This window comes from Oryx dammah, unplaced genomic scaffold, assembly GCF_014754425.2.
Source record: "Oryx dammah isolate SB20612 unplaced genomic scaffold, SCBI_Odam_1.1 HiC_scaffold_29, whole genome shotgun sequence".
NCBI classification, from domain to species: domain Eukaryota; kingdom Metazoa; phylum Chordata; class Mammalia; order Artiodactyla; family Bovidae; genus Oryx; species Oryx dammah.
The window spans coordinates 23,441,757-23,469,341 of record NW_024070213.1 but is presented as its reverse complement, the minus strand read 5'-3'; the positions used below and the strand labels follow the sequence as shown (position 1 = coordinate 23,469,341).

Genomic DNA, 27,585 nt, shown 5'->3' with positions numbered 1-27,585 from the left:
CCCCACACCACTGTGTAGTAGTGAATAAGACTGATCATTCCCTAGAAGAACAATAAGAGGATGGGCTTCATAACTGCTAACTGATTGCCCCTGACTAATTTGTTTTTCATAGCCAGTTAAAAAAAAAAAAACCACACATTTTTGAAGAGGAGTTGCCAGGATGTAGAAAAATCATTGCTCAATTTATTTGGCAATGAAAATAGCCATTATGGTTTTTTTTTTTTTTAATGCAACTTGACTTCTGTTGGGTAATTCTTGTTGACACAGTGTTTCAATCAAATTGCTTGGTAGGGAGAGATGAACAGAAAAGCACTTACAAATTATCAACCACAGCAGGGACTCAATCCACACTGCACAGTGGAAAATGCAACTTGAGAAATCCACCTTGTGTCAGTGGGCAAGAAAGGGAAGAGGGAAAAAACAGTCTTGCTAATCGAAACACAGAAGGGCAAGCTGCCACCTTCCTAGCAGAATTCACTGGCGAGTACAGAACCCACTCGATTCCTGAATGTGGGGTCCTGAAGTTACTAAACCATGTAAAAGATTCTCTAAATTTTTACATTATGACTTCCCCATTTTTCTTTATTTTGACTTGTCATCCAGTCTGTTGAACTGTATCAAAGTAATTCTTTCAAAAATGATTTTATGATTCATGCAAGTTCTATTTTCTGAGTCCTTGAACACTGGTTACCTTAACACATGAACTAAAATTAACTCAATAAGGGTGGGAGGGTGTTTCATGTTTGGGAACGCATGTACACCCGTGGTGGATTCATGTCAATGTATGGCAAAACCAATATAGAATTGTAAAGTAAAAAAAAAAAAAACCCTGACCAAATAAATTTTTTGAACCTCAAAAAAAAAAAAAAACCTCAATATAAAATTTCATGGCCGCAACCTTTTCTCTCAACAAGGGCTGTAGATGATTCTTGAACGGCAAAGTTGATCTGCTTTTTTTTTTTCTTTTTTACTACTTTGTAGGTAACATTTTCCATTTTCCCTTCACTGGAACAATCACAGTTCTTAGTGGGTTTATATTTTTCCTCTTCTTATATACCATTCAGAACCTGTTTTCTTAATAGTTGATAGGCAGTTACCCCTAGGGAGAGACTTACCTTTATTGAGTGAAGACTCAATAAAGTTTTAACCTCCAGGACCAGGGCCCGTAGATTGATGGGTTCAGGCTTGAGAGCATCTGTGTTTAAGAGAAGTCATCTGCTGATTGCTGAAAGAGCACAGGGAGGAGATGCCTGGACTTAGGTATTATTGGCACCATGGAAAGGGAGACACTGGAGACGTAAACCAATTAGAAAGTCAATGGACAAATACTCATTAAAAACTCCCCCTTAGAAAAGAAGTTTGCTGAGAGGATTATTGTGGGAGTTCTTTGGTCATATTTATTTTACTTGTGTCCATATATGCATTTGGGCTTCCCTGGTGCCTCAAAGAGCCGCCTGCCAATGCAAGAGACATGGGTTTGATCTCTGAGCTGGGAGGATCCCCTGGAAACGGAAATGGCAACCCACTCCAGTATTCTTGCCTGGAGAATCCCATTGACAGAGGAGCCTGGAGGGCTACAGTCCATTGGGTTGCAAAAAGAGTCAGACAAGACTTAGACCAAACTACATGCATTTATTTTTACCAAACCATTTGACAGTAAGTTGCAAACATCATGACACTTGACCACAGGCTGTATTGGCTAAAAACTAGGACCTCCTTTTGCATACACAGAATGCAATTTTCGTGCCCAATAAATGTTTAAATGTACAATGCCATCTAATATATAGTCCTTATTTATTTAAATTTTCCCAAATATTCTCCCCTAAAATGTCTTTTGTAGACATCCCCCCATCATACACATATACCCACTCAAGATCCAATTAAAGTTTGCACATTATTAACATTTTGGGTCATCACGTCTCCTTAACTGCCTTTAACCTGGAAGAGTACTTCATGCTTTTTCTAGGGCAGTGGGTTTTTGAGGGGTGAGGAAGGGGATATCTATTACGTAACTGACATTTTAGAAAATAATATAGACCTGTTGTCTTGTAGAATGTCCCACAATGTAGATTTGGCAGATTCAGGAATGGCTGTATGATTTGTGATGCAAGAAAATGCACAAGATGAAAATACAAGACTGTCTGTTCAGAAATTAGTAAGAATTTCAGGACAAGTGACAGCAGGACGTTAAACCAAGCGTGGGTCCTTTCTAAGGATGATGATGATGATGATGTGTGTGTATTTTTTTTTTTTTTGCAGGAAAGATTGCTGAAACTTTTGTTTTTTATTTTGCTTAGAGCAAGTTAGATATTGTAAGATTATAAACTGGTAACTTACTATAGTGTTCATTTATAATTTATATTTAGAACACATCTTGCTATTTAAAAAAAAAATTTTTTTTTGGTGTTATAAACTGTTTAGGTATAAATTATTTTTCTATAACCTGAAAGAAGATCTGGGACATTTAATACAGAAATATTTTGCATCTGTAGTCCAGATGCAATAAAAGTCACAAAACAGAAAACCTACTGTTGTAACCCTATTTAACTGTCCAGTTCAGTGGTACTAAGTACATCCACACCACTAAGTACATCTCTCACCATCGAGGATGGGGGATATTTCATCACACAGGTCATGTGCCCATGGAGCTGGCCCCAGCCAGATATGATCCCCATGATTATATTTAGGCAAAAAATATTGCCGAGACTACAATGTAAGTGATGTTGGGCACCTCCCATCATATCATATCAGGAAAAGCACTCAGCTCAGGAAAGCTTTCCTGATAGTGTTTTGATCAGTGCTTCTGTTTGATTTTATTTGATCTTAATTTTCAATAAGAATATCATTCTTAGGTTGGACTGTAGACTCTTTTGTGTCTCTCACCCTTACCTTCCTTTTCATTCCTATCTTTCGCCTCTGTTTTTTGGAAGGCCTCATCAATTTTTCCGTCAAATTCCTGACTCCATTTTCAAAAGTGTCAGTTTCTGCTCTTCATTCATAGCTTCCAATGGAAAGTCAATAATACAATGAAATTTTTAGTTTTCTATCAACCCTCTCCTGTTCTATCCATCTCCCATTTCATCTCATGTTTTTTCTTCTCAACCTGTTTTTCTTTATAAATTTTCTCTTGAATAGAGACAGCCAATCTTCTCATATCCTATAGAAGATGCTAATATTATTTTCCTAAAATTTCTTTGGGTTCCTAAAATTGATATTTTTTAGAAATTTGAGCTTTCAGGATGATGTTCCTTTTCCCTCGTATGGCACTGTTTCTAAAAGACTCCATGTTGTGCTGGTTCTTGTTTCTGATTACTCATCTTTACATTGAAAGTGCTAGCAGACAATGTGTTTCTCAACAGAGAGAGTATTCAAATTTCTCTTGGCAATGCTCCCTAGTATTCCTTTCTCAGACTGCAGTTTTTTGGAAGATTGATATGCACAGTTGAGAACACAATTCTCTGTATCCAGGGGATGTTCATCTAGTTTACTCAGCTAGACTGAAATAGGATCTTTTCCTAGTAACATTTTCTTGGGTTTTGACCCTGGGTTTCATTTACATGTTAATTTCTATCCACTTTCCAAGAATTCATTGCCTAAGACTTGTATTCTTGTTGTCTTCATTTAAAAATATCAATAGCAACTAGACCAACCAAATCTTGATCAAATACTTTTCATTTATTCACTGTTACACATGGTTTAGGCTTAAATCCTTTTTTATAATCTGAAAGAGGATCTGGGACATTTAATACAGAAATATTTTGCATCTGTAGTCAAGATTAAACAGAACTAAAAAAGGGTTTCATTTTGTTAACTGTTTTTACTTGGTATTGGTATTTCTGTCTGTAGAAAGAAGAGAAAATACTAAGATAATTAAGAGTGGGGGAAGGAAAGTAAATAGAGAAATTGGTGACATCTACTCCAGTACGTCAGACACCTGATGTGAAGAACTCACTCACTAGAAAAGACCATGATGCTGGGAAAGATTGCAGGCTGGAGGAGGGGGAGACAACAGAGGATAAGATGGTTGGATGACATCACCAACTCGATGAAGATGAGTTTGAGCAAGCTTTGGGGGCTGGTGATGGACAGGGAAGCCTGGCGTGCTGCAGTCCTTGGGGTCGCAAAGAGTCAGACGTTGACTAAGTGACTGAATTGACTCCAGGAGATAGCCACTGAATTTAGAAAAGAAATAGAAAAAGAAAAATTATGAAAAAAGAACCCTAGGCAAAAAAAAATTACATCCCTCTTCAACAATGAAGAAACTGTGCTTGGCCTCAAGGGTGTTCAGTCTTTTTTTCAGCCTCTTTGGAATGTAAAGATGGGGACCAAGATGCCTATCACCTGGGTAAAAAGTTTACAGTTATCTGTAGAGAAAGATAATGATACTAAATCATCTACTCTATCCCATCTACTCTACTCTACTAAGCGTCTACTCTAATCAGTATTCAACTTGTATAGCAACTTCTCTGTTAAACTCTGCTTCATCTACTTCAGTCAACTCATGCCTGATTCACGTCTCACCCTTATACTGTGGTCCCAAAGCTAAGATGTGCCAGTGGCCTTACAATTGCTGACCAATGGCAGCTCCTCTTTTATGTAACCAGTTTGCAAAACACCTGCAGTCTGGAAATTACAATGGACGGTAACTTATATAAAGTCCGAGCAAGTGAGTAGAAGAGAGGATAGGGATATAGTACAGTTGTTCAGTTGCTATGTCACGTCTGACTGTTTGCTACCCCATGGACTGCAGCACACTAGACTCCCCTGTTCTTAAGTATCTCCCAGAGTTTTCTCAAATTCATGTCCATTGAGTCAGTGATGCTCAGTACAGAACTGTGTTATAAGTGAGCAAAACAAGCTCCACGGGCATTAAGCTTGAGCCCAGGAATGTCCATCTTTTCTTTGGTTATACAGCAGTCTGAACTCAATAATCTGATCTCAGAGTACCAAATGGTAAGTTCAACTACCAAAACAACCTGCACAAAAATGAATGTAGGAAAATAATAAATAAATACAAGAAAAATTAACTACAGAAGTAAATATACAGGAGGAAGTTGAATATTACCCTACACATTTAGTAAAACTTAGTAAATTTTCCAGTAGTAGATTAAATCCAATAAGCTAAAACTTGTTTCTCAAGGAAGGAGGAGACAAAAGTAATGAAAAAGCCAAAGAGTAAAGCTTGTGACTTTTTGAGGTCTTGTGTAGACACAAACCATAATATTCAAAGTCATTCAAATGTCAGATGTGTGCATTTGAGAGAAAAATATTTTGAAATATTCAACAGTTGATTAGAAGGCACAGATTGAAATAAAGTGGTGTGAAAAATATTCAAGAACAATAAATTGGAATAAGAAGAATATATAAAAGGTATATAGTAGATAATAAATGTTTAAAAGATAAAGTATAAGAATGTATAATAACTCTTATGTAAACAACTACAAAGTTTGAAGAGCTGATAAGAGAAAGACTCAGAGAGTTGATGCAAGGGCCAGCACCACCCTTCCTCTAGGAGATGAGTCGCCTATTTGATGGGTGGGGCGGGATGTGGGAGCATTTGGTAATAGAAACTCCAAATAGGTCTAGAGTTACCAGAGCAGAGGAGGCTGTGTTTAAACTTCTCAGAATGTAGTTCATGAATTTGCAAGGAGTTATATGCCCTACAATGACATGTGAATTGCAGATAGGCAGTGATAGAGGGCCCTGTTTGGGGAGGCTGACTAACACACCCCAAGTCAGGATCTTTGAGTCCCTACTCCACAAGCCCACCCCACCTCCCCCCACCACACCCTTACCCTTACCCACCCCCCCACCCCCACCCCCCACCCCACCCCCCCCCACACACACATAGAGGAATCGGAGGAGTCTGAGAATGAGCCAGAGGATCCGGTAGAATCCAAGTCTGGATGGAGAGGTTGCTGAGAGTGCCAGAGACAGCCAGGTTCCTTCCTCAAAAATGTACGTTTTCTTTCCATTCTGAGAGGTGACGTCTGAGCCAGAGGCTGCATTTCCCAGTCTCTTTAGCATCCAGGTATGGCAATATGTCTAGTTACTGTTGATGGAATGTGAGTGGAAGTGAATAAGAAGTAAAAGAGCTGTCCCGTATTCTTTCCTCTTCTTCTGGTTAGAAGAAAACATTCCAAGTCCCTTGGGTGATGGTTCCTGTATCCAGTTTGAGAACCACAGTGAATTCACCAAGGGCTACCTAGAATATGGGCTTCCCTGGTGGCTCAGACGGTAAAGAACCCAGCTGCAATACAGAAGACCTAGGATATGCTAAATATTCACAGGAAATAATAGTATCAGTGGAACACACCACAGTGAACTAAAGGGAACATTTGAGATATAAATCTTTGAGGAAAACATAGTACCATCTAGGACACTGAGTAAATTACTACTTATAAATTGTTTGATCCTAACTAATTAATAAAAGAAACTGTTAGATATTTCTTTCGGCCTGCAGTCCCAAGATTCTCAGGGCACTATGAACCAAGAAAGATGGGGACATCTGTTTTAGGGAATGGTGGAACCACAAATGAAAGGATACCAGGTTCTTAATTTCCACATGAAAGAAAGCCACCAACCAATAAAGAACTCCGACACTAGACTGGTATATGAGTCAGGTATACATTTCAGTTGCATTAACCATCGAACTTTGGGAATTTGTCATTACCTAACTAATACACAGAGCATTTAGGAATCCAGATGTGAGGCCAAGAGCCTCAGATGTCAACAGTGGATTCCTGCCACTGCTGTACCACAAGGAGGACCAGAAGAGATGAACTACATCTCCCTGGAGGCCACCAAGCCAAAAAGATGACTCAGAGTAGATGCACTCTACCCAGTCAATACATAAGCCCCCTGAAACAAAGAAGAACCCTAAGTGAAGGGGCAAAGAATATGGAGGAGGTGAAGAATGCTTAGAATTTAGCCCAAACGACATTGAGTAACAAATTTGTCATGCTAAAATTTTTGCCATCGGTGCATAAGTGCTTAAATGCTAAGTTAATTACACCTTTTGGAAGAGAAACAGGCATACTGTGATGTGTTTAACAATTTGCATAAAGATCTGATGTAATTGTTTTATATCATTCCTAGCAAGACAAATGTGTTTCGCCCTCTAGGAAAAGTGCCTCTTTCCCTCCCTTCCCATCTCCCCTAAACCTCGGTTAAGCTCAGAAGAAAGATGGAGAAGGCGGTGCCTTGGTCCCCAGGTGGATGCAATCATAGGTAAGCAGGACTCTGTTACAGCACTGAAGGCAACTTCCGGTACCTGTTTATTTATAGGGCTTTGTCGCTCCTGGCCTGCTGTAGACCGTGGTCTTAGTGGTCTTTATACCTCCTGTACGGGACACACAGGTGGGCTCAACAGAGGTCTTACTGGATGAATAAAATGCCTTTTGCCTACTTCACAATGTCACCTAGGGCACCGTCTGCCGCCTTCACAATGTCCCCCAAGGCACGGTGTTGCCGCCTTCACAATGTCACTTTCACCTGACCCCGCACAGAAATGGGGACTTCACAGGAGTTTTCTGGGAAATCACTGGTTTCAGCCCCATCTAATCTGAATCACTCGCCAGTGGTGGTTCCAGCCAATGAAGTTTTGAAAAGCAAAAGATCCGAAGTCCTGAGCTGCAGCAAATGGATTGAGGTTAAACAGCGGGGATGGAGACGGGCGCTAAACCCTGAGTTGGAAGCACTTGGGAAGCCCTCTCCGAAAGGGCGAGGAATCTGCGTGTAGGCAGGGGTATGCATTTCTGCACTGCCCAGGACGCCCCGTCTCCGCTGCTGCAGACCAGTGGCCGGCCCTGGAAGCCAGCGGTGTGGACGTGAACTGATCTGTCCCAGCCCTGGGTCGCCAAACCGCTCGACGGAGTGCAGAGAAAGCAGCACATACGTCCCAAGAGTGCAGGAGGGGAACCGGCCCGGCCCGGCTCACGGGGCGCTAGAGGGTCAGAAAGGACCCGCCCTTCCCAGACGGGCCCAGCAGGACGAAGGTTGTCCTCAAGACCACGTGAGGCTTCCTCGCCCCTAAAAAGCCCCAGACAGGCCGGGCTTATGAGAGAGGAAAGTTAAGGACGCCCGAAACTCCGCGTCTGGGCGCCCCGCTGCCGGCCCCAGAGCCGCTCTGCCAGCAGCTGCCTCGTCCTGCAGAGCGGAGCGGAGATCGCGGCCGCCGAGCAATGCCCCGCCACCGCCGGGATGAGCGCCTCGGGCTGCCCCCGCCGCCGGCCCGGCTACCGCTGCTCCTGCTGCTTCTGGCCGCCGCGGTGCCTCTGAGCCAGGCAGGTGAGCCGCGTGCCCAGTGTGCCGCCCCGGCTGGGGGCGCCGGGAGGGACCCCTGGGAGCCCGCGCGCTCCCCTCTGCGCGCGTGCCGCCCTGTGCGCTCGAGTCCACTCAAGTTGATTTCCCGCGGGTATCCGTCTGTTTTCTGGATGGAAGCCAAGGAACGCGCTTCTGCCGGGGGTGGGGGACGGCCCGGGTTGAGCTGGCGCTCGGGGATGGCCCCCGGACGGGGACTTGAGGGTGTGTTTCTCCGAATTTAGAAAGTGCTGGCCGGAATTCTTGGCAGCAAATAGGTTCGCTCCGGCACGGCTCTTGGCTTTGCTGATTCTTGGCTGATCCTAAAAGCGTCAGCCAAAGGACATCTAAATATATTTATTCTCATCAGAGAGTGTGATCCAAGTTGCCACTTTTTTTTTTTTTAATTGACAATGACTTCGGTTTAGTGTTGAGAAGTGCAACCTGGTATTGTTAGCTTGAAATGTGCTAGGCAGTGCACCCAAGGATTTATGTTTTCATGTACTGCTCACTGCAGTCCTAAATGGGCTTCCCAGGTGGCATAGTGGTAAAACAGAATCCGCCTGCCAATGCAGAAAACGCAAGAGGCGTGGATTTGATCCCTGGGTGAAGAAGATCCCCTGGAGAAGGAAATCCACTCCAGTTTTCTTGCCTGGGAAATCCCATGGAAAGAGAAGCCTAGCAGGCTACAGTCCATGGGGTGGCAAAGAGCCTGACACGACTTAACCAGTAAACAACAACAATAACACGATCCTAAATAGGTTTATTATCCCTATTCTACAGATGAGAAAGTTTGAGACTGGGCAAGTTCAATGATTTGCATAAAGATACACAGCAAGTGGAGGCAGAGCTGAAATGCAAAACAGCATGTACTTGGCTACTCCCGTCTTAATAAAACAGGTTTTAAACAAGGTTTTATCCCTACAGGTATTGACACTGAACTGTACCCTTTGCTTCAAAAGCAAAAAGAGGGTGTTTGTGTGTGTGTGTGTGTGTTGAGGTGGGGGAGGGAGGTCTGGGTTTTGTCTGTTTCACTCCCAATGAGTAAAACTAATATTAAGTTAGAAAAAAAAAAAACAACCTGAAAGACTTCAAAAGTAACGCATAAGAGACCATTTATTTAAAACGAGAGAGGATTCATTTTATTTCCTAATCCCCTTTCTTTGCTGACCTTGCGCAAGACTAGGGTGGGGTTCAGCAGGGCTATCCCTTCCTAAAAGCGCCTTATGGGTTCTTGTTCTACTGTCTTCCATCAACCAGTGTGTGCAGTTACCAGATTTCAAAGCCTTAGCTTTCGCAATGTGCCCACTTATCACTCTTAAATTTTTCCAGTGAGCTCAGAAGTGATCACTCCCCGGCTCCTGACCTGTGATTTGCTTGCACGTTCTGGAGGCGGTGGTGTCAATGTCGCCTTGTGGCACACTGAAACTGCTCAGTTTTGAGCAAACCTGGGACAGGCTGGGGAGTGCCCCGGAAACGGAAATAGCGGTTGTGTCTGGAACGATGGCAGAAACTTTTCTCCCTTTCCTGGTCTCCTTTTATATTATTGGAATTGTTTTTTTCCTGGTCTCCTTTTATATTATTGGAATTGTTTTAAATGTTCCGGTAGATGGAGTGGGCAGCCTAAAGAATGAGGTGGAGACATTGTTTTTCTGAAAATGGGGCACTGTTTATTTAGGAAAATATCACCCTGCAAGAAATTGCTTCTTAAACTGAGTCCCCAATTCTGGCCTCAGTCTATTATAGGCTTCAAACATAATCACATTGCATTTATCTTTCCAGACCGAAAGGCCCACGTGTGTTTTAGGATGCCTTGTAAATTTTTCTTTTCTTTTTTTTTTCCGCCCAGCGGCTTGTGGCCCCAACCAGAGACTGAACCCAAGCCATCAACAATAAGAGCATGGAGTTCTAACCACTGGACAACCAGGGAATTACCAGTTTTCCTAGTCATATGTATAGGGCAGTCAGGTTGTCACTAGGGAAAGAGATGGGTTGGCTGCCAAGACACTCATAAAGTGGCATGTGCCTTGGTAAAGTGAGTTTCAGATCTGGCCCTGGGTTTCTCGGGGATAGACTCTAGAAATTCATTCTTTGCAGTTCTCCAGAGCTGATCAGATACAAGGAAACTGATTTTTAACAATCCGATTATTTGTGTAGCCTGCTCTGGGCACATTCTCACTGTAATCAAACTACCTGGGATAAAAAATATATCAGGGATTCTCAGGCTGAGGACCTGATTCATCTGCCTCTTACTAGGACTGGGCATTTCAGGCAATACATAACTGCTCCTTACCGGTTACTGCTTGCCCAAAACAGCTGGTCACAGACTCCTTTTCCACTCTTCCATGGTTTACCAGTACCACTTGAGACTAAGTGACTGCCTGTCTAGACTAGCTAATCCCTTTAAGTGGCTGTCAAGGAGTCTACAGTCCTGGGAGTTGTTCAGGCTCCTTAAATTGACAGCAGACTTGTGGTTGAGGCCAATCTCAATAGATCCTTTATCTCTGAGGGCTTCCTTATTTCCAGATTCCCTGTGGAAGTTGCACCATATGTTCACTCTTTCCATGGTAGGTCTTCATTCTAGGAAGTCAAACATTAGAGAGATGGGTTAGAATTCCAAGACAGAAGCCATGGGGCCAGACCTCCTATGTTTGAAGCCTGGCTCCAATACTGACAAACTGCATGACTTTTAGCCAATTATCTAATCTCTCCATGCCTCAATTTCCTCATCTGTAAAATGGGTATTATAATAATACCTATATCGTAAGTTTGTTATGAGGAACAGTGTCTGACTCTTTGCAACCCCATGGACTATACAGTCCATGGAATTCTCCAGGCCAGAATACTGGAATGGATAGCCTTTCCCTTTTCCAGGGGATCTTCCCAACCCAGGGCTCAAAACCAGGTCTCCCACATTGCAGGCGGATTCTTTACCAAATGAGCTATCAGGAAAGCTTAACTAAGTAGGGCACATAGTAGGGGCTATATAATTGACTGTCTATTATGACCAGCCATGGGAGTTGCTTTTCTCTGAAAAGGCATCACGGATCTCTTGATAAGAGAGTGAAACTGAAGTCGCTCAGTCGTGTCCAACTCTTTGCGATCCCATGGACTATAGTCTACCAGGCTTCTCTGTCCATGGGATTTTCCAGGCAAGAGTACTTGAGTGCATTGCCATTTCCTTCTCCAGGGGATCTTCCTGACCCAGGAATCGAACCCAGGTCTCCTGCATTGCAGGCAGACGCTTTACCCTCTGAGCCACTTGATAAGGCAACAGAATCGCTGATGATAATTTCTGTTCAGTGAAGTAATAACTTGTTATAACAACAGATTTTCTAATCATGGCCTAACATTTTGGGGAGTTGGGGTGCATACCAGTACATTAAGCAGCTCTTTCAGAAAGCACTTTCGTGGGTTATAAGTGTCTGAAGTCATCATGATTATTTTTGCCAAAGTGCAATTTTATTAACCATGGCTGCTTTAGAATTTCCCAATACTTTCCTGTTTTTCGGGGTTCCCTGGTGACTCAGCTAGTAAAGAATCCACCTGCAATGTGGGAGACCTGAAGTTGATCCCTGAGTTGGGAAGACCCCCTGGAGAAGGGAACAGCTACAGTATTCTGGCCTGAAGAATTCCATGGATTGTACAGTCCCTGGGATCAAAAAGAGTTGGACGTGACTGAGCGACTTTCACTTCACTTCACCTCACTTCCTGTTTTTCTGTTCCAGTTTTTTTTTTTTTCAATGTGGTAATGTATTATCTTTTTAAAACACACACACACACTTTTTATTTTACATTGGAATATAGCCCATTAACAATGTAATAGTTTCAGGTGCACAGCAGAGCAACTCAGCCATACATATACATGTATCCATTCTCCCCCAAACTCCCTTCCCATCCAGGCTGTTTCATAACATTGAACAGAGTTCCCTGTGTTATACAATAGATCCTTGTTAGTTATAAGCTTTAAATACAGCTGTGTATACATGTCAATCCCCAGACTCCCTCATTATCCCTTCCCTTCACTCTTTGCCCTCGTAACCATAAGTTTGTTCTCTAAGTCTGTGACTTTGTTTCTATTTGTAAATAAATTCATTTATATCATTTCTTTTTAGATTTCACATATAAGCTATATCGTATGATATTTCTCTTTCTCTGTCTGACTTCACTCAGTATGATAATCTCTAGATCCATCCATGTTGCCGCATGTGACATTATTTCATTCTTTTTATTGGCTGAGTAATATTACATGTATATATGTACCACAGTTTGTTTATCTGTTCCTCTGTCAATGGACATTTAGGTTGCTTCCATGTCTTGACTATTGTAAGCAGTGCTGTAATGAACACTGGGGTGCATATATCCTTTCCAATCATGTTTTCCTCCAGATATATGCCCAGGAGTGGGATTGCAGGGTTGTATGGTAGACCTATTTTTAATTTTTAAAGAAACCTCCATACTGTTCTCCATAGTGGCTGTATGAATTTACATTCCCACCAACAGTGTAGGAGGGTTCCCTTCTCTCCACACCTTCCCTAGCATTTATTGTTTGTGGATTTTTTGATGATAGCTATTTTGAATTGTGTGAGGTGATATCTCATTGTAGTTTTGATTTGCGTTTCTCTTATATGGCTGGATGGCATCACTGACTCGATGGACATGAATTTGGGTGAACTCCAGAAGTTGGTGATGGACAGGGAGGCCTGGCGTGCTACAGTTCATGGGGTTGCAAAGAGTCAGACATGACTGAACTGAACTGAACTCTCTTAGTCCTATATTAATTCAATCACATCCCAGTTGAACTGGATCAGGCAAAGGCTGAGAAGTCAGTCTTGTGCTAATTAGAGCATCATGAGTGACAGCTGTGTGACCACAGATGCCTCCACACCTGCCACGTTGACTAGGAAGGATGCAGGGTGCAAGCATAAAAGCATCTCATTTTTATCTCCCCCAGTCCCATCAAGCTTCTTCAGTGGAGCCAGAAGCTTTCTTGTCTCTTGGAAGAAATCTAGAGCAAGTTTCGACTTTTCTTATCACTCTGTTCATAATAGCAATCAGTACCCTACTCCCTGTAATGGTGAAAATCTCCAAACTCATTTGAAGAAAAAATCTCTTTCCTTAACTGCTCATTTTTGACCTAGCTGTTGGCGTGGACAAGTGACACTGCCACCTACCTCTTAGTCTTCCTAATGCAGCTCCTCCTTCTCACTGGGCTGCACTGGCCCCTCCAAGCTGCGGGAGCAGAGGGGAGCACGGGAGGTGAGGGCAGTTGGGCCCACCCAGGCAGTCTGGATGCTCTCTGGACTAAGAGCATCAGAAGGGCTTTGCTGGCCCACAGTCACTGTTTGTGAACTTCCACATGCTACCCCCATCACATGGGTAAGTGCAAGTCCCAGGCTGTCATGTTGGACTCCTTTCACTCCTGGAATTTCAGGAGTCCACCTGCAACCCCTTTTGTCCATCTAAGCAGAAGTCAGGGAGAAGGATATGAAGCAATATTCTCTGATTTGTTTTTCTTTTTTAGGAATGACTGAAACTTTGTCCTAGTAGTTTGGTTACACTTGCTGACTCTTTGGGGGCATAAAAACAGCAAGGTATCATTGCAAATACAGTAAGAAAGCAGTAATGAATTTGTGGGCATCTGAATATACCAGCTCCCCATCTAGTCAAGGCTATGGTTTTTCCAGTGGTCATGTATGGATGTGAGAGTTGGATTGTGAAGAAAGCTGAGCGCTGAAGAACTGATGCTTTTGAACTGTGGTGCTGGAAAAGACTCTTGAGAGTCTCTTGGACTGCAAGGAGATCCAACCAGTCCATTCTGAAGGAGATCAATCCTGGGTGTTCTTTGGAAGGAATGATGCTAAAGCTGAAACTCCAATACTTTGGCCACCTCATGCGAAGAGTTGACTCATTGGAAAAGAGTCTGATGCTGGGAGGGATTGGGGGCAGGAGGAGAAGGGGATGACCGAGGATGAGATGGCTGGATGGCATCACCGACTCGATGGACATGAATTTGAGTGAACTCTGGGAGTTGGTGATGAACAGGGAGGCCTGGCGTGCTGCAATTCATGGGGTCACAAAGAGTCGGACACAACTGAAATGAACTGAATACTTAGCAATGTTGAACGTCTTTTCATGTGCCTCTTGGCCATCTGTACGTCTTCTTTGGAGAAAGCTTTATTTAGGTCCTCTGCCCATTTTTTGATTGGGTTGTTTGTTTTGGATGGTATTAAGTCACATTAGCTGTTTATAAACTTTGGAGACTAATCCCTTGTTGGTCACGTAATTTGCAAATATTTTCCCCAATCTTTGTTTATGGTTTCTTTTGCTATGCCTAAGCTTTTGAGTTTAATTAGTTCCTATTTGTTTTCATTTTTATTTCCACTACTCTGGGAGGTGAATCAAAAAAGATATTGCTGCCATTTATGTCAGAGACTGTTGTGCCTATGTTTTCTTCTAGGAGCTGTGTAGTGTCTTTAATCCATTTTGAGTTTATTTTTGTGTATGGTATTAAAGAATGATCTAATTTCTTTCTTTCTTTTTTTTTTTCACATGTAGCTGTCCAGTTTTCCCAGCGTCATTTATTGAAGAGACTATCTTCCCACCATTGTGTAGTCTGGCCTCCTTTGTCATAGATTAATTGAGCACAGGAGCATGGGTTTATTTCTGAGTGCTCTATCCTGTTCCATTGATCTATATATCTGTTTTCCTGCCAGTACCATACTGTTTTGATGACTGTAGTTTTGCAGTATAATCTAGAGTCAGAGAGCCTGGTCCCTCCAGCTCTGTTTTTCTTTCTCAAGAGTGTTTTGATGATTTGGGATCTTTTGTGTCTCCATACAAATTATAAGATTTTTTGTTCTAGTTTTGTGAAAAATGTCATTGGTAATTTGATAAGGATTGCATTTGATCTGTAAATTGCCTTGGGTAATGTAATTATTTGGACAATAGTGATTCTTCCAATCCAAGAACATAATATATTTTTTCATCTGTGTCATCTTTGATTTCTTTAACCAGTGCCTTATAGTATTCCATGTACAGGTCTTTTGCACCCTGGGTAGATTTATTCCTAGATGTTTTATTTTATTTTTTTAAAGCAGTGATAATGGGATTGTTTCCTTAATTTCTGTCTCTGATGTTTCACTTTTAGTGCATAGAAATGCAAGAGATTTCTCTGTATTAATTTTGTATCCTGCAACTTTATTGAATTCATTGATGAGCTCTAGTAGTTTTCTGGTAGTATCCTTAGGGTTTTTTATGTATAGTATCATGGCAGTTTCACTCCCCCCCCCCCATTTAGATTCCTTTTATTTTCTTCTCTGATTGCTGGAGCTAGGACTTCCAAAGCTATGTTGAATATAAGTGGCAAAAGTGGACATCCTTGCCTTTTTCCTGATCTTAGAGTAAATGCTTTCAGCTTTTCACCATTGACTATGATGTTATCCACAGGGCTGTCTTCAGTTCAGTTCAATTCAGTTCAGTCGCTCAGTCATGTCCGACTCTTTGCGACCCCATGAATCGCAGCACGCCAGGCCTCCCTGTCCATCACCAACTCCCAGAGTTTACTCAAACTCATGTCCATCGAGTTGGTGATGCCATCGAGCCTCAGTCGTCCCCTTCTCCTCCTGCCCCCAATCCCTCCCAGCATCAGACTCTTTTCCAATGAGTCAACTCTTCGCATGAGGTGGCCAAAGTATCGGAGTTTCAGCTTTAGCATCATTCCTCCCAAAGAAATCCCAGGGCTGATTTCCTTCAGAATGGACTGGTTGGATCTCCTTGCAGTCCAAGAGACTCTCAAGAGTCTTCTCCAACACCACAGTTCAAAAGCATCAATTCTTCGGCACTCAGCTTTCTTCACAGTCCAACTCTCATATCCATACATGACCACAGGAAAAACCATAGCCTTGACTAGATGGACCTTTGTTGGCAAAGTAATGTCTCTGCTTTTCAATATGCTATCTAGGTTGGTCATAACTTTTCTTCCAAGCAGTAAGCGTCTTTTAATTTCATGGCTGCAGTCACCATCTGCAGTGATTTTGGAGTCCCCCAAAATAAAGTCTGACACTATTTCCACTGTTTCCCCATCTATTTCCCATGAAGTGATGGGATCAGATGCCATGATCTTTGTTTTCTGAATGTTGAGCTTTAAGCCAACTTTTTCACTCTCCTCTTTCACTTTCATCAACAGGCTTTTTAGTTCCTCTTCACTTTCTGCCATAAGGGTGGTGTCATCTGCATATCTGAGGTTATTGATATTTCTCCTGGCAATCTTGATTCCAGCTTGTGCTTCTTCCAGCCCAGCGTTTCTCATGATGTACTCTGCATATAAGTTAAATAAGCAGGGTGACAATATACAGCCTTGATGTACTCCTTTTCCTATTTGGAACCAGGCTGTTGCTCCATGTCCAATTCTAACTGTTGCTTCCTGACCTGCATATAGGTTTCTCAAGAGGCAGGTCAGGTGGTCTGGTATTCCCATTTCTCTCAGAATTTTCCACAGTTTCTTGTGATCCACACAGTCAAAGGCTTTGGCATAGTCAATAAAGCAGAAATAGATGTTTTTCTGGAACTCTCTTGCTTTTTTGATGATCCAGCGGATGTTGGCTATTTGATCTCTGGTTCCTCTGCCTTTTCTAAAACCAGCTTGAACATCAAGAAGTTCACAGTTCATGTATTGCTGAAGCCTGGCTTGGAGAATTTTGAGCATTACTTTACTAGCGTGTGAGATGAGTGCAATTGTGCAGTAGTTTGAGCATTCTTTGGCATTGCTTTTCTTTGGGACTGGAATGAAAACAGACCTTTTCCAGGCCTGTGGCCACTGCTGAGTTTTCCAAATTTGCTGACATATTGAGTGCAGCACTTTCACAGCATCATCTTTCAGGATTTGAAATAGCTCAGCTGGAATTCCATCACCTCCACTAGCTTTGTTCTTAGTGATGCTTTCTAAGGTCCACTTGACTTCACATTCCAGGATGTCTGGCTCTAGATGAGTGATCACACCATCGTGATTATCTTGGTCATGAAGATCTTTTTTGTACAGTTTTTCTGTGTATCCTTGCCACCTCTTCTTAATATCTTCTGCTTCTGTTAGGTCCATACCATTTCTGTCCTTTATCAAGCCCATCTTTGCATGAAATGTTCCCTTGGTGTCTCTAATTTTATTGAAGAGATCTCTAGTCTTTCCCATTCTGTTAGGGCTGTCTTGTAAGGCCTTTATTCTGCTGAGGTATGGTTTCTTTATGGAGAAGGAAATGCAACTCACTCCAATATTCTTGCCCAGAAAATTCCATGAACAGAGGAGCCTGGAGGGCTACAGGTCATGCAGTCGCAAAGAGTCAGCCTTGACTGAGTGACTGAGCATGTTTTTCCTTTATGCCCACTTTCTGGAAAGTTTTTTTTTTTTTAATCATAAACTGGTGCTGAATTTTATCAGAAGCTTTTTCTGCTTTTATTGAGATGTTCATATGGTTTTTATTCTTTAGTTTGTTGATGTGGTTTATCACACTGCTTTATTTGTGAATATTGAAAAATCCTTGCATCCCTGGGATAAATCCCACTTAATCATGGTATTTGAGCCTTTTAGTGTATTGTTACATTAGAATTGATAGTATTTTGTTGAGGATTTCTGTGTCTGTGTTCAACAGTGATATTGGCCTGTAATTTTCTTATCTGTGTGGTATCTTTGTCTGATTTTGGTATCAGAGTGATGGCCTCATAGAATGATTTTGAGAGTTTTCCTTCCTCTGCCATTTTTTCAGAACAGTTTCAGAAGGATAGGTGTTAGCTTTTCTCTAAATGTTTGATAGAAGTCACCTGTGTCCTGGACTTTTGTTTGTTGGGAGTTTTAAAATCACAGTTTCAGTTTCGGTGCATGTGATTGGGCTATTCATATTTTTTATTTCTTCCTGATTCAGTCTGCATCTTTTTAAGAATCTGTCCATTTCTTCCAGGTTGTCCATTTCATTGTCATACAGTTGCTTGTAGTCTTCTCTTATGATATTTTGTATTTCTGTGGTGTCGGTTGTAACATTTTTTTGCATTGCTAATTTTATTGATTTGAGTCCTCTCTCAATCTGGCTAAGACTTTATCAGTTTTATCTTTTCAAAGATAGGTAGCTTTTAGTGTTGCTGATCTTTGCTGTTGCCTTCTTTGTCTCTGTTTCACTGATTTCTGCTCTGATCTTGTTTTATTTTCTTCTGCTAACTTTAGGTTTTGTTTGTTCTACCTTCTTTAATGGCTTTAAGTGTGAGGTTAGGTTATTTGAGGTTGCTCTTGTTTCCTGAGGTAAGACTGTATTGCTGTAAATTTTCCTCTTAGAGCTGCTTTTGCTACATCCTATAGCTTTTGGATCCTTGTGCTTTCGTTTTCATTTGTCTCTACGTATTTTTTGATTTCCCCTTTGATTTCTTCAGTGATCCACTGTTTGTTTAGTAACATTTTGCTTAACCTCTATGTGTTTGTGTTTTATTGTTTTTTTTCTTGTACTTTATTTCTAACCTCAAAGTATTGTCATTGGGAAACAAGCATGATATGATTTCGGTTTTCTTAAATTTACACTCACTTTGTGGCCAAGCATATGGTCAGTCCTGGAGAATATTGCATGTGCACTTGAGCAACATGTGTTCTTCTGCTTTTGGATGGAATGCTCTATAAATATAAATTAAGTCCCTCTAGTCTAATGTGTTATTTAAGCCCTGTGTTTCCTTATTGACTTTCTGACTGGATGACGTATCCATTGATGAAAGTGGGATGTTAAAGTCCTCCACTATTATCGTGTTACTGTCAATTTTTCACTTTATGGCTGTTAGGATTTGTCTTATGAATTGAGGTGCTTCTTTGTTGGGTACATATATATTCGCAATTGTTATATCTTCTTCTTGGATTGACCCCTTGATCATTATGTAGTGTCCTTCTTTGTCTCTTATAAGTCTTTAAAGTCTATTTTGTCTGATAGGAGTATGACTACTCCAGCTTTCTTTTGCTTTCCATTTGCATGGAATACCTTCTTCCATCCCCTCACTTTCAGTCTGTATGTGTCCCTAGGTCTGAGGTGGGTCTCTTATAGACAGCATATGTACAGGTGTTGTTTTTGAAGCCATTCAAACAGTCTCTGTCTTTTGGTTGGCACGTTTCATCCATTTGCATTTAAGGTAATTGTCAGTATGTGTGTTCCTATTGCCATTTTCTTAATTATTTGGGGTTTGTTTTTGTAGGTCTTTTTTCTTCCTTTCCTCTTTTGTTCTCTTCTCTTGTGGTTTGATGGTCATCTTCAGTGTTATATTGGGTTGCTTTTTCTTTTTTGTGGGTATATCCACTGTAGTTTTTAGGTTTGCTGCTTTATGAGGTTTAAAAGCAGTCTATAGTTGCACAGGTTTGTTTTAAGTTGCTAGTCTCTTTCCTACCTAGAGGAGTTCCTTTTGTATTTGTTGTAAAGCTTTTCTGATAATGTTGAATTCTTGACTTTTGCTTGTTTGAAAAGCTTTTGATTTCTCCCTCAAATCTGAATGATATGCTTGCTGAGTAGAGTATTCTTGGTGGTAGGTTTTTCCTTTTCATCGCTTTAAATACATTGTGCCACTCCCTTCTGGCTTGCAGAGTTTCTGCCTAGAAGTCAGCTCATAACCTTATGGAAGTACCGGTGTATTTTTTTTGTCATTTTCCCCTTGTTGATTTCATCTTTTTCCATTGTCTCTAATTTTTGCCAGTTTGATTACCATGTGTCTTGCTGTGCTCTTCTTTGGGTTTAACCTGCCTGGGACACTCTGAACTTCCCAAACTTGGTTGAGGGGTTTCCTTTCCCATGTTCAAGAAGTTTTCAGCTATAGTCTCCTCAAATATTTTATTAGATCCTTTCTCTATTTCTTATCATTTTTGGACCCCTATGATGCAAATGTTGGTGTGTTTAATACGTCCCAGAGTTCTCTTAGGTTGTCTTTATTTCATTCTTTGTTTTGTTCAGTGGCAGTGATTTCCACCATTCTGCCCACTTATTCCTTCTTCTGCCTCATTTATTCTGCTTGATTCCTTCTAGTATCTATTTAATTTCAGCTAGTGTACTTTTTGTCTCTGTTTGTTGTTCTTTAGTTCTTCCAGGTCTATATTAAACATTGCTTGCATCTTCTCAATCCTTGCCTAAATCATTTGTCCAAGATCCTGGATCATCTTTACTATCATTATTCTAAATTCTTTTTCTGGAAGGTTGCCTATCTCTACTTCATTTAGTTGCTTCTCTGGGGTTTTATTTTGTTCCTTCATCTGAGACATAATCCTCCACATTTTCATTTTCTCTAATTTTCTGTGATAGTGGTTTTTATTCAACAGGTTGCAGGGTTGCAGTTCTTGCTTCTGCTGTCTACCTTCTAGTAGATGGAGTATATAAGAGTTTTGTGCAAGTTTCCTGATGGGAGGGACTGGTGGTAAGTAGAGCTGGGTCTTGCTCTTGTGGACAAGTCTGTGCTCAGTTAAACTTTAACTCACTTGTCTGCTGATGGGTATGGCTGTGTTCCTTCCCTCTTGGTTGTTTGGCCTGAAGCAGCCCAACACTGGAGCCTACAGGCTGTTTGGTGTGGATAATGGTGACCTCATGGAGGCTTCATGCCAATGAGTACTTCTGAGAACTGCTGCTACCAATGTCCTTGTCTCCATGGTGAGCCATAGCTGCCCCCCTCCTTCTGCAAAGACCCTCCAGCACTAGCAGGTAAGGTCTTGTTCAGTCTCCTATGGGGTCACTGCTCCCTTCCCCTGGATTTTAATGTGCACCAAATTTTGTATGTGCCCTCCGAGAGTGGACTCTGTTTTCCCCAATCCTGTGGAAGTCCTGCAATCAAATCCCACTGGCCTTCAAAGTCAGGTTCTCTGGGGATTCTTTCTCCTGTTGCCAGACCCCCACATTGGGAAGCCTGACATGGGGCTCAGAACCTTCACTCCAGTAGAAATTCTGTGATATAATTGATCTCCAGTTTATGAGTAGCCCACATGGTGATTATGTGATTTTATTTTATCATGATTGCACCCCTCCTACTGTCTCATTGCAGCTTCTCCTTTGTCTCTGGATATGTGGGATATCTTTTTTGGTTGGTTCTAGCATCTTCCTGTCAATGATGGTTCAGTAGTGTGTTGTGATTCCAGGGCTCTCTCAAGGAGTGAGTACACATCCTTCTACTCTGCCATCTTGAACCAGTTCAAGGGCTATACCAGTTTATCAGAATATATACAAGATAATTCCCAGAAATGGGGAAAGCATCAGCTAAAGTGATACATAGGAAAGGAAAGGAAGTAGATAAAAGTGTGAGGACTTGGTAAATGGCCAGAAGAAACAACATCAGTTTCCTTTTTAGGGTAAGAACATTGGGGTGCATGTATCATTTCCTATCCTGTTTTTCTCCAGATATATGCCCAGAGTGGGATTGCAGTGTTGTATGATAGACCTATTTTTAGTTTTTAAAGAAACCTCCATACTGTTCTCCATAGTGGCTGTATCAATTTACATTCCCACCAACAATGCAGGAGAGTTCCCTTCTCTCCACACCTTCCCTGGCATTTATTGTTTGTGGACTTTTTTGATGATAACCATTTTGACTGGTGTAAGGTGTTATCTCATTGTAGTTTTGATTTGCATTTCCCTAATACTTAGCAATGTTGAGTTGAGAATACCCAGATCAAAGCGGGTAGATGTTTCTTGCCTTCATCAAGGTAAGAATTAAAGGAAAAGGTGCTTATTTGAGGGTTGGAAATAGGGTGATTTTAGTTTGGGATGTGTTGAGTTTGGGATATTTTGAGAAAATTTAGGGAGGTTCTCTCATAAAGACTAACATACAAATATTTTGACTGAACATTTATTATAGACTCTGATAGGGAAAATACAAGCATGGCATCACATTTATTGATTAGACTTTAGCTAAAAACATTTTCTTAAAAAGTTCAGAAGAATTTCTGGGAGAAGTATTAATACGTATTAATCTTTATTATTAAATTTTGTTTCCTGGTCCTGAAACTTATAGAAAAGATAAAAAACTTTCTCCAGAAGAAAATTTAAGAGACCCTCCTCCTTCAGTCCTGAAATTGGAGCATGTGTGTATGTGTTAGTTGCTCAGTTGTGTCTGACTCTTTGCGATCCCATGGACTAGCCTACCACGCTCCTCAGTCCATGAGATTCTCCAGGAAGAATACTGGAGTGGGTTGCCATTCCCTTATCCAGGGGACCTTCCCAACCCATGGATCAAACCCAGGTCTCCTGCATTCAGGCAGATTCTTTACCATCTGAGCCACCAGGGAAGCCCCAAAATTGGGGTAGAAAATTTTAAATAACTATTTCTTGGTGATTTACTTTCCATAATATATGAAATTTTTATCCATAAACTTCATCTTGGGTCTTGGTTCTGACAAACAAAATAGAAACTTTAGTTTTCACACTTATTTAGACACTATTTTCACTTGTGTCACCTGTTTGGATTCCAAATTACAAAGCATTAACTATTGAAATAGCAAAAAAGGTAGTAGCAGCAATAATGTAGTGAATCTCAAGGAATTAATTTTGTTTAACATTTAAGAATTGTTTAAGAATACATTTGTTTTACCTTTTTAAAAAAATAGAGAAGGTTCCAGTTGCTTCTACAACTTAGGTCTCACAATTTTTTGACAACTTAGCTTTAAGATGTGACTAGAAAATGTATTAATAATGTTATTATGTAGGTTTCTTGTACTACTATGAAACAGGAATTTACTTAATGTGGTTAAAAAAATGAAACTAATAGAGGTAGCGAAATCATGAGGAAACTTGAGTCTAACACTTGCAACTCCATGTCTGTATAGACAGCAGATATGTTATAATCTTCTTGGGAAAAATTGTGAAAGTCTCTTGATTGAGAGAGATAGGCTTGCTCTGAAGTTTGTCCTGCAGCCTTGCAAACACAGCTACAGTTCTAATATAAAGTAGCGTCAAGTTACTCAAACCAGACCTAAGATATCAAAATTCTAATTTACAGTGAGAAATCAAGAATTAATGTACTGCAGATGTGATGTGAATCTGTCTCCAACGGTAACCTTCCAGCCAGTGTAAAAGCTGAGGATTTGGCCATAGGATAAAACATTATATTAAGCCCAAGGGAGTCAATACAATGAGACATGATGCCACCCCTCATTCTTAAGAAGTTTATAGTCAAATTTACTGTGACAAATACACACAAATTCATATAACTAAAGAGAGATCTAGATGAGCAGTGAGCTTAGTGCTAAATCAAAATGGGGCAAAGTTGACTTTCTGTTGATAAGACTTTTGACAAGAACTCTTGAGTTAAGCCAGCAGTGAAGAACCAGGTACACTTCTAGGAGGTGAAGGAAAGAGATCATTTCAGAGCCAAGCAAACCTGCAGCATTTTTATGTACTAGTATTTTGTTTCCTTCAAGCTATTTTTTTTAAAAACTAATCCCTTTCAACCTGCTTTGTGTATTAGACACATTATTCAACCCACCTCATATTCTTCCTTTTATTATAGCTTCACTCAGGTAAGCGGAGGCACCTCACCTCAGCCACACTGCAAGAGCCCCCACTTTCTAGCTCAGAGCTCCTCTGAAATCATAGCTGTTTAGCACTGGTCAAAGGCCACCTTTGACCTATGCAGGATGTGAGTGGGTGGATAAATGCTCCCTCATTCCATCCCTGGGGCGTGGTCTTCAGAGGCTTATTCTGCACACCCCTTTGGACCATCTTAAATGCACCCTGCCGCTTTCCCTCCCTCTGTGTTTCACTCTCCTAGCCCCCTACTCCTGTTCTCTGGAGCACTTCGCCAAATGATTCTCTTTCCATCCAGAATCCCAGGCTCTGATTTATGGAGAGAGTGAGAGCTAAAATACCAACTTATGATTTTGTTGCCTGGAGACTGATTATTCATTAGTTAGTTATTTTCTTAGTGACTCTGATGAAGAGACAAAGCAAATCTAAAAACCAGGTATCCATTTATTTTAAGTCCTTTCAGAGAAGGAAAGGTGCAAAGCCAGGGTTCAGAGAAGGAAGTTGAGTGACTGTGCTCATTGAAAGAGAAAAGCAATTCGAGGATCATAGTAAACTATTAGCTAAAACTAATCTGAATAGATTAAGTTGCAAGTTTGCTTTTATATTTTCTCTGACATATGCTCTGCTTTCTCATGTATCTTTTTTCCCTCTATCTGACTGACTATATTAGGGTAAAATTGTATTGCTCAGGGTTGAAAACCACTTCCTCTTTCATAAATGAAGCTTAGGTTCCAACTATGGGAAAAAGTGATTTTGGCCATGTATTACCATTTTACAAATTCTAAGACAGTGTGATGAATTTTTTTTCAACTGAAAACAATTAACTTATAGAAAATATTAGAATACATAGGTAAAGAAAAGAAATTCATTTTGGGTGTTTGGGTTTTTACTTAGAAATCAAAAATTGATGGGGCTTCTTTTCATCTTTATTTGTGGAAGAAAAAACTTTTTTAGAAAGTAATATTCTCAATCGTTCAATATTTATCAAGTGCATTGATTCTAAGGATGTTACTGTTAGAAATGTTTAAATCTCATTTTCACAAAGATGGTGTTTGCCCCTTGGGCATCTGAATATCCTCTAGGCATCTTACCTGAGCTTGAGGACATAACGACTTGAGTTATTTTAGACTAACTTCTGTGAATGTTCAGATAAATTTCACTTTGGCGTCAGGAACACACACATGTAATCTAGATCCATCACAGAAACATTATTGTGCCAGCTCTAGCATTCCCAGGATATGGGGTCATAAGCAAAAGTGGCCCCTACCTTCACAGAGCCTGCATAGAGCAAGGTTGAGATTAGAATTATGTGATATTTTTCTACCTTTTTGCTATTACAGTTTCCACACCAGTCACTTCACAACATGGAGATTTTCTTTTTTAATAGAAAAGCATAAGGCTTAAACTAATCAAGTATTTAAGAAAAAAAAAAAATTTTAAGGCATGAGACTGGACAACCAGGAAGAGTTGATATATGGAGAAAACATTGAGGAACAGAGGACATCAATTAGGGGTAGCACAAGAAACTCAGATTTTGGCTTAATTCTCAAAGCACTTGCTAAATTGGTCAGTGTGTTAGCAGTAAATTTTTCTCACTGAACTCTCTTGAGGACTGGGTAAAAAAAAATTTTTTTTCCCCATATATGGGGGCACATGAATGTCAAAAAAAGCACAGATTTGCAGAAGTTTATTATTTGTGGTAAGAAAAGGGGGTAGTACCAGTAACAGTGAAACAGCCACTCTTTCTCCTTTCCCTCCAAGTTCACTGGTGGTAAGGGTGGACGAGAATGCAGGAGAAAAGCTGGGAAGGGGCTGGAGGCTGTAGCATTCATGGTCCAAGATCAGTTTGGAAAGCATATTTATTATATTTGGGAGGAGAGGAGCAGAAAGGACGTTTCTGTGGATGTTGCCCACAATTATCCAACTGTGGTCAATTGACTCAGTAACAATTAGACTCTCTTTCATCCCCCAGAAAGCTGGTGAATAGGTATTCTGCACCTGCCTGTGTTTATCACTGCCCTTACTTCCACTTTACCATTTTTAAAGAAAGCCCACCATTATGGTCATGACTTGACTGAGAATAAATTGACTTTCCTGCTCAAGATCTTTCTTTAACAGTTATAACATTAGCTGATTAGTGCAGCTTGACCCAGTCCCAGTCTATCACCTTGTTGGGCCAAGGTACCACGATGCTCTAACATTAAGATTCTAATTTTAGTGCTCATTTCATAGACAGTCTTCCCTGGTGGTCCAGTGGTTAAAACACTGCACTCCCAATGCAGGGAGCCTGGGATTTGATCCCTGGTCAGGGAACTAGATCTTATGCACTGCAACTAGGAGTTCGAATTCTGCAACCAAAGATTCCACATGCCTCAGCCAAATAAATAAAATACTGAGTCAGTTTTGAATGTTGAAAGCAGACAACTGTATTTAAATATTGTATCTGAGCTTTCTAGTATCTTAACCACTAAAAACTTGGTATGTCCAAAACTAAACATGTGCTCCCTCCCAGACATGTTTCCTTTCTGCTCCCTCTCTCAAGTAATGATACAATACCCATCTGCTGAGTTGCAGCCCAGAATCTGAGTCATTCTGGCCTCCTCCCACCTCCCTGATGACCTGAATATAAAGTTTCTCTTTAACTTGAGCGGCTGAACAATGGTTTCTTAGGCAGAGAAATGAATGCTGTACATACCATTTCTTTTCTTCACTTCTCTCTCTTCCTATGTCCTCCTCCCTTTTATAGATATTTATTGAATACCTATGGCTTCCCAGGTGGCTCAGTGGTAAAGAATTCACTTAGCAATACAAGAGACATAGGTTCATTCCCTGGGTTGGAAGATCCCCTGGAGACGGAAATGGCACCTCACTCCAGTATTCTTGCCTGGAAAATCCCATGGACAGAGGAACCTGGTAGGCTACAATCCATCGAGTCGCAGAAGAGTTGGACATGACTTAGCGACTAAACAGCAACACAAATTGAGTACTTGTTGTGGGCCAGACACTGTATTAGGTACTGAGGAAACATGTTCATAGGCTGGGAGCAGGAGCAGACGTGTAAATTACATTAGACCAGCAGACCTACATACAAGGTACATAGAGCTTGTAGAGCAAGTCAGTCTCTATAAAGGGGGTGCTGCTTCCTGAATCTTAAATAACAGTTTTGAGATTACTCGATAGTCAACAAGGGGGAAAATCTCAGGCAGAGGAAACAGCATATGCAATGTCAGAGGTGTTGGGCCAGCTCAGAGTAGGCCAGAGAACTGTGTGTAATGGCTTTGAGGTCACATGGAGTGCAAGAGGTGGTGGATGAAACTAGATAGGTAGGCAGAAACCAGGTCATGAAGGCCCAAGAAGATAAGTCAAAGAATTTTAATTCTAGGAAGTGGAAGCCATTGACAATTGGGGGTAATCAAGTAAACAAATTAGTTTTGCATTTTAGAAAGGTCACTCTGGCAAAGTATGAAAAACGGATTAAAAGTCAGAGAGACCTGGGGGAAAAAAGCCTCTTCATAATTTAGACTAGTTGTGATATCGAAACTAGCATAGAAATGGTCTTCCCTGTGTCTCAATGGTAGAGAATCTACCTGCCAATGCAGGAGACACGGGTTCGATCCCTGGTTCTGGAAGATCCCACGTGCTAAAACAACTAAACCTGTGCACTGCAACAACCAAGCCTGTGCTCTAGAACCCAGAAGCTACAACTACTGAGCCTGTGTGTGGCAATTACTGAAACCCAAGCATCCTAGATGCTGTTCTCTACAAGAAGAGA

General features: G+C 41.1%; 1 protein-coding gene across 1 annotated transcript in view; it reads left to right on the top strand.

Annotated features, from left to right (window-relative positions):
* The first annotated feature begins 7,960 nt into the window (after positions 1-7,960).
* The window catches only part of PLBD1 (phospholipase B domain containing 1), an 87,412-nt gene continuing 67,787 nt past the window's right edge, over positions 7,961-27,585 (top strand). Inside the window, exon 1 of the mRNA XM_040235236.1 lies at positions 7,961-8,289. Within this exon, the coding sequence (XP_040091170.1) occupies positions 8,184-8,289 (106 nt within the window). The 5' untranslated portion in view covers positions 7,961-8,183. The remainder of the gene's footprint in view (positions 8,290-27,585) is intronic.